General features: G+C 35.5%; 1 protein-coding gene across 1 annotated transcript in view; it reads right to left on the bottom strand.

Moving 5' to 3' along the window:
- LOC110029936 (beta-(1,2)-xylosyltransferase-like) overlaps nucleotides 1-6,272 on the bottom strand; it is a 15,922-nt gene extending 9,650 nt beyond the window's left edge. Inside the window, exons 1-2 of the mRNA XM_020732433.1 lie at nucleotides 5,371-6,272; nucleotides 2,154-2,303 (exon numbers count right to left, since the gene is read on the bottom strand). Coding sequence (XP_020588092.1) covers nucleotides 2,154-2,303; nucleotides 5,371-5,985 — 765 coding nt within the window. The 5' untranslated portion in view covers nucleotides 5,986-6,272. The remainder of the gene's footprint in view (nucleotides 1-2,153; nucleotides 2,304-5,370) is intronic.
- Between the last annotated feature and the right edge of the window lie 1,756 nt (nucleotides 6,273-8,028).

Genomic DNA, 8,028 nt, shown 5'->3' with positions numbered 1-8,028 from the left:
TATATATATATATATATATATTCAATAAGAAAAGAAAGCTCTATGCGTTCAGAAAGCTCTATGCGCTCTGCTAGGGTTCCGCCCCATGGCGAACCCTAGCGTCATTCGCTTCGTCTCGCGCTCGCGTCGTCTGCTCCCTTTTGCGTCGTCTCGTCTGGCGGTAGCTCTGCGGTCGTGCTTGCGTCTCATCTACGACAGAGCCGCTCCTTCTGCTGTGTCTCGTGAGCCACTCGACCGCTTGACACCTTCCTTCTGTTGTGTCTCCTCTGCGACAAAGCCACCCGGTCTGCTTCTGCGACAGAGCCGCCCGCTGTTGCATTTCCTCTGCGACAGAGCCGCCCGGTCTACTTCTGCGACAGAGCCGCCCGCTGCTGCATCTCCTCTGCGATAGAGCCGCCCAGTCTGCTACAGAGCCGTTCGACACTCATGCAGCTTCTCACAGTGCTGCAGGTTGGCACTGACTGCGGTAATGACCTCAAGGCTTTCCACGCCACCGCCCTCGCCGGTGATAACCCCTTCAAACCCTCTTATACTACAGTGGTTCACAAATGCAGCTCCCCTTTTCAACTCGCAGATAGTGCGGTATTCCCGCAGATTTACCATGATTCTGTTGTTGGAAATGGAGATTGCAATCTCATAAAAAAGTAGAGAAAAAGGCGGGCAAACCAGTAATTTTCTTTTCTGAAACTGAAATTTCAACTCGTGCAGGAAAATGCAAATTTACGCTAGTTGGAAAGTTCCAATTAGGTTGACCTAAGATGGAGATCATCAGGAAAATTTTTGAAGACTTCAAACTGGATGGGGATTGGCAAGTGAGTCATTTCGACGGAAGATATGCTATGATACAGCTGAGCACAAAAGATGATTACACGAGGATTTTCTCAAAAAAATTTCATCACAATTGAGGGAAAGCACATGAAATTGCTCAAATGAACCCCAATTTTGATCCTAGTCAAGAACCCCCAATTGCACCTATATGGTTCTCATTACTTGAACTCAAGCTTCATTTCTTTGACCTACCTATCTTATATGTAATTGAGACTATCCTTGTAAAACCTTTGCAGGTAGACTTACCTACAGTTCATTTCTCAAGGCCTCTATTGCAAGGATTTTGATTGAACGAAATATTACACTACCGGATGAAGAAGAAGTCTGACTTGGATCTGCTCACAATGGTTGTTGACAAAAAATCATTATGGAACAAAAATCATACTACTGCAAGCACTGCAAGATGTTTGGGCACCCACAGGAGAAATATTTCAGATTGCACCCACAGTTGAGAACCAATAAGCAAAAGCAGGAACACACTATTAGTGCACCCCATGTGCCTGAACGCACTCCCAGCAAACCTGATGATAGCCAACCTGAGGAAGGAATTATCACAAGACAAAAGTTGGTGTCTGCCCCTGAGATTCCTTCTCCTGACCATACTACAACAGATAATGTTCGAATTATCCCGCAGCTCCTATTCAGGTAGCACCAGGTGCAGAGGTACAATGCACACTTCACATACATTGGAACCTATCACGGTGGCAACGACTGTCTTTCCTCCTACTTCGGTGCAAACATCAAATCAGATCGAGGATCACATGAGCCAGTCTTACGATGAAGAATGACAGATTTAAACTTCTCGGCGAAAGAAGAAGGCTGGGGGCTCACTCCAACTTGGAAACTTAATGGATGATACTTTGGTGACTCCTGGCAATAGCACGACTCTTCAAATTTTGTTATTTGTATCCGCTCATAAAACTAGAGGAAGAGGCAGGACTAAACTGACTCGTCCCTAGCTACTTGTTTTATGCATGTTTTACATTTTATTGAGTCTATCTGTATCTTTTTTTTTTTTGTATTAGTACCGTATGGTAGGGTGCCTCCTTTGGGTTGTTCTCATACTACCTTTATGTATCCTTTTCAATTTCAATAAAATCAGCCCTTGGGCTTTTCATATATATATATATATATATATTCAATAAATTGATCCCAAGGCCTAAATATTCATGTGCAACAAACATCTATCCAAATGACCACAAAGAACACATGATTTTAAACTTTCAACTCTAGAGGAGTTTCTTTTCGAGAATGAAGTTTTCATTGATAGTGAAAATATCATCAAATGCATGCATTCTTAAGTGTGTATGCATCAGGTATCATACCTTGCAATGGCCATCAACAAATATCAGATGAGGCCTGTTAGGCAAGCCTGTAACTCTGGAAGAGACATATGCGCTATACCAATCAGTAACAGTGTGGAAAAGGTTTGCATACTCAAAACGTGTCACCAGAATTGTAGGTTCATCTATCCACTACAATTAAGATCAATCAACAATGTTAGCAGCATGTAGAATGCCATAATTATTACAAAGATCAAACGTGCAAAGAAAGTTATGTTGAAAAAGCAATCAAGAAATCTTAAATATTGAACTTCACTATGTAATGTTATTTAGCAGTCCCAAGATTAAAACTATAAACTTTCTATTAGAACTTATAGTAATGCATGTAGCCAAAAAGTAAATAACAAAAGCGCACACACACAAATAGATATATATATATATATATATATAGTTATATGGTCATTCTTTGACTTCTTTATTCGAGTTTTACTTCGCTTTAAAGGGGAAGATAAGCTCACTCTTGAAATAAATAGGGAGAGGGACTTAAGATAAAAGATGAAAAAGGGAGAGAAAGTGAGAGAGAGAGGTAATGATTGGCTGACAAGAAAAAATTTATGAGTGAACAAATATTTTCTCCACTGTTTATTCCGAGTATAAGTCTCTCTATGCGACCATGAATATAAGTGAATCACACTAAATCATATAAATTTTCTTCTATTTTTTGTTAATGGCGTGTTTCCTTATAGGCTATTGTTTTACTTTGTCTTGCTTTGTCATTACTCCTGATGGTGATTAATCCACAGCAATAGGCGTATGAGTAGATGCATAGGAGTTATACAAAAAGGTGGAAGCATAGGAGCGCTGTCGTTCAAAGTTTGAAAAGAGAGAAACAAAAAGTTCAACGTCAAGGATCTTAAATATTACAAGAAGCATAAAGAAAAGGGAAACCAATGCCAGAGAAAATTATGACTCCGTCACTTGAAATCAAAGCCCCCTACCTTGAGCACAGAAAACTAGAATCTCTTAAAAAAAGCAGTCATTGGGAGTTGCATGTTTATCACTAACAAAACAACATTGCTCTCAAAATACTGCATAGGCATCAGAGTTGCATGCTATATAATAACAAAAATTAGAAAAATAGGTCTTTTATTTCATTTCTTAGAGAATTATATCTGAAAATTCATTTCAAACCGAACTAATACTCTTATATGGCCACCATAGAAAGAACGATGCCCCACCATTCCATATGTCAACATGTTGTCATTTGATTTTTTATCATTTTGGGGGATAAGATGACAACAGTGGAGTTCTTTGTTCATTAGCGACTTCAACATTCATAGTTATATTGTTAATATTTCTATTGTCTTATTGATTAGGACATTCTAATAGAGCTCTCAAGCAAATTTGGATAGAGCATCAAAGATTATATTCTAAACCTTGTAAGAACATTTACTTAAACCATGTTCAAACCTTCTTAAAATAATAATCAAACAAAACTCAAATATATTTGTATACATATTCGAACCTCATTCAAGCTAATTTTGTTTATTTTCAAACCACAATTAAACCCTATTTGAACCATTAAAAAAAAAATTATTTGAATATGTTTGAACTTACCATATTTTTTAATTGTCCGTTCATATTCATGCAAAGTTTGAATCATTTGAATCATGTTGGAATCTCATTTAGATTATTTAAATTTTATTCATACAATATTGAAACAATGTTCTAATAGATTATAATAGGGTTCAGATAAGGTTTGAATATTGATTTCGAAGTTGTTCAAATATCTTTCGAGCAAGATTTAGAAAATGTTTGATTTAAATGTTAAATTTAAAATGGACATAACAGACTATAATTCAATAACTATAATATATTACAATGAAAGATATTACATAACCATTAAACATCTATAAAATTATAATGACAATTATTACATTAAGCCAGATTAGTTATAAGATGTGCATAATTGTAATAGCTATAACACAGCAAATAAAATTTTTTGATAAAACCAAATACACTCACAAAATTTATCATAGTACAACTGAACCACCCCTATATCTAAGGTGAGTCCTCCAATACTAAATATTAGTGAATTTAGACTCTTTCTAATCTAATCAAATCTATATAACTATAAAGTAACCAAATCTATGATTAATGGACATATTTGGGACTCCATAAAATGAACACATGAAAATCATCAGGATCCAAACTATTCTAGTGAAAATAACATATGCATTTTAAATTATAATAGTTTAGGCCATCAAGTTGAAAATTAAATGAGCCATCAAAATTATTTTCAAGATATAACAAAATTGCCTAATCAAAAGGCTCATTTTTGCATTAGTATTCAGTAGCACATTCAAAACTTGATTAATGTAAAATTACATAATAACATGTGTTCTTGCCTCTAACACTCAATCTAATAATATCACTAGCCTTAAACTATCAAACTAAATTCTTCATCATACTCTTGGACATTCGTATATATAACAAGATAACTCAAACAAATCAATTCTAAAGGAGACAATAATTGCAAAATAATAACCAATCAAATTCTTACTATGTTAGAATAATATTCTAACTAAGATTTAATCTTGCTCAAATTTTGCTCAAATCTTGACAACCTTGCAAGCATTTATTTGATTGTTATTTCAATCATAATCGAACAACTTTCAATCTTTTTTAAATCATTATTCAAATCTTATTTGAAAAAGATTCAAAAAAACTTCAAATGTTAAATCATGGTCCAAGCATAGTATAATCAAGATTAAAGTAAATTTTTTATTAATAATCAAAGATAAAGATCTGCTATCTAATTTCCTTCTGTATTTAATGTTCAGAGCATGAATGACATTTCTAACCTAATTAATCAAATGTATAATAAAACTAAATCTAAATAACTAGCCGAAGATAAAGGACGAAAAATTTGACAAAATCATTACTTGCTAAGGATCTCAAAGATGAAGAAAAAGTTGAAATAAGTAAGTCGAGTAACTTCTTGCTTAATGATTTCTTTATTTTTAAAGAAACTTTGATCTTAAATGCACTTCGAGTATACTTGTCCAAAAAATGAAATATCACACATATTTATCAATTTTTTAGTCTCATGCAGCATTTAAAGTCAACTTTTTTTCTAATAAATATTCATTTTTCATGTTCAAAGCTCCCCCTCACCAACAGAAAAAAAAGGATAAAAAACAAATAATAACTAACAATAACCCTAATAATAGTAATGCCAGAAAAAAAGGCAAGTCACCTGTGAGCATTGAAATTCTCCAGGCCCAACAATTCTCATCGACTCCATCAATTCCCGCATTGTATGATGATGCACAGCCCCATGCGGCACATACCGATCGAGAAACTCCTCATCCACCACCCTCCCACCACCGCTGCCCTCGCTTCCATCTCCCTCAATTTCAAATGACCCGCTCTCAAATTTGGGCAGTTCCTCCTCCTCACTACGCCCCATAACCGACTTCAAACCTTCCCCTCCACCGGACATATTGATCTTGCTGGGATCCATCCGAACGCGTCCCCCTTCGCATACGGAACTCTTGAGCGTCGCGCAATAGAAGCACCGGAACCACCCGCCACGGTCGCCACCACCGTATGCATCGATCCGGCGAGAGAAGCCGTTTCCGAAGTAGGCCTCGCAGGAGCGGAGAGGAGGCTTGGGGCTAGGATTCCAGGGGAGGAAGGAGGGCAGGGAAGGCCAAGACTTAAGGGAGGTAGTGGTTAGTGATGGGCTTAGGGTTTCGGGAGAGGGAGGAGAGGGGGAATGGAAGAAGAAGTATAGAGCAAGGGATAGGGAGTTGAGAACGAAGAGGAAGATCATGCTCCTGATGAGCAGCCCTCGTTGACGCCGGGCCATTGCTGAAGAGTGCAGAGCATCTGAGGCTTATGGTTTCGGAGGCCAGTCGAGGCAATCGCCTCTGTCTGTCAGCGGGAGACTTAAAGGGAAGCGAGTCTGACTCGAATGAATCATATCAGATCTTCATGTGTAATGGCACTATGCTAATTGTCGGCGTATTCTGTCCTTGCGGCGTCCAAACTTCAAGCTTTGCGCCGGCAATGGCCGTTGGAGGTTGGGGAGGGAAGGAGAGTTGAGCTTATAGGACCAGCGATTCGGGGTGGAATCGCCTTGGCAATGGTAGCATGGACTAGATATTCGTGGTATTGGACCTATTGATACCGTCTAATTGTAAGTTCTAAATGGGCCTTCCCTAATTGGAAAAATATATTATTTGGTAGAAAAATTAGTACATTATTGCTCTTAGCCAACATAATTGATGTCAAAGACCCCAAGGTCAATCATTTAATGAAAGTTATAAATGTAGCAAGTTTGTGTTGTTTAGGTTGCTTAATTCCTTAGATAAGATGAACAATTTGTCTCTAGTACCCTTTTCTTTAGATTTTAGGGGGCGTTGTGGACAAATGACGACTGTTGTCCCGTCTAAAAAGGATGATGAGTGACACGATTACTATTGTTGTATGCAGCAAGAAGATGATCTAGGTAAATTGTTGTTGAACATTTCTTCTGAGATCTTTCATTTGTAGAAAAAACCTCTTAAATGAGCTGAAAATGAGCTTTATTTATAACCTTTACCAATGATATTTCCTCTTATTTGAAATATTAATTTGTAAATCAGTTGTTTTCGAAACACACAAACCAAACAACTAAACAGCTTATCCAAAACAGAGGTCGAATTGTCATTTATTCAGAATCAGATGTTTTCCAAACGCACAAACCAAACAGTCAGGCAGCTTATCCAGATCAACTGCTGATCAACAGCGTATATGGATAAGCTGCAGCTGTCCCAAACAGACCCTAAACTGGTACTATTACTTGGAGAATTTGAATGTATTATGAGTGCAATAATATTGTGATAATAGGCTATAAAATTTATACCTTTAAAGTACAAACTTTTACTATGACCCATCAGGGGTTACGATGTTATTGAAGTTCGAATAACTCCCATCTCTATGGTTTTTTTTTGTTTTTTTTTATTGTGGGCAATTACATACAAACCATCCAAAACTTCTAGTTTACTAATTGCCCTCTTTCATCAATTTTTTAAGTTCTCACTCAAATGTAAAAATTTATGATTAACCCCAACTCATATTTTTATTTGGGAAATTTTTATAGCACACAATTCTTATGAATTTACTAATCTCACATCAAAACTTTTATATTTACAATCATCATATGAAAAATGGCACTCATTATCATATTTTAATAGTCAAATCCATTGTTTCATCAAAACTTTATATTTACAAGCAGCTAAAACCACAAGAATTGTGTGTTGTGTATGTTCCCATCTTATTTTAATCAAATTCTCCATAGTTTGACCGTGCTATGCGTAAATATATCGATGTCCCCTTACTCCTTAAAATTAGAAAATATTTTTTTTTTATTTTAATCATAGTTCTTTTAAAACTAAGACTTTATATGCCTGAAAATGATGGGCTTGAGAAAAAAATATTTACATAATTTTCACATATTACAAATATACGTTTTCTTACAAATTGCATTTTCAAATTAAGTTTTTCTTACTCATTTGGTTTAAAGCAATCATTTACTCAAAATTTCATAAATCCATTAATGTACTTGTTGTTTTATTGCACTTTTTGTAATGTAAGGAAATATATATCAATTTTAAGTTACAAATATATCCATAATGTTATAAGTAAATTATATCACATGAATTATTGATTTAATTACTTTAGTAAATCATAATATGCATTTTTTTTATTTTTACTTTTATGAAATGAATATTTATTTTCTATTTTACTTAATTATTTTTATCATACTTATTCATTTTATTATAATTTTTATGAGAAATTCGAATTCTCAACCTCATTATTATTTTCTGTTTCTAAGAAAATTACAGGGAGTTCTTTATATCAAATAACA

Source organism: Phalaenopsis equestris, unplaced genomic scaffold (genome assembly GCF_001263595.1).
Source record: "Phalaenopsis equestris unplaced genomic scaffold, ASM126359v1 Scaffold000610, whole genome shotgun sequence".
Taxonomy (NCBI): Eukaryota; Viridiplantae; Streptophyta; class Magnoliopsida; order Asparagales; family Orchidaceae; genus Phalaenopsis; species Phalaenopsis equestris.
The sequence above is the reverse complement of the archived record's forward strand: the minus strand, read 5'-3'. Positions and strand labels throughout refer to the sequence as shown.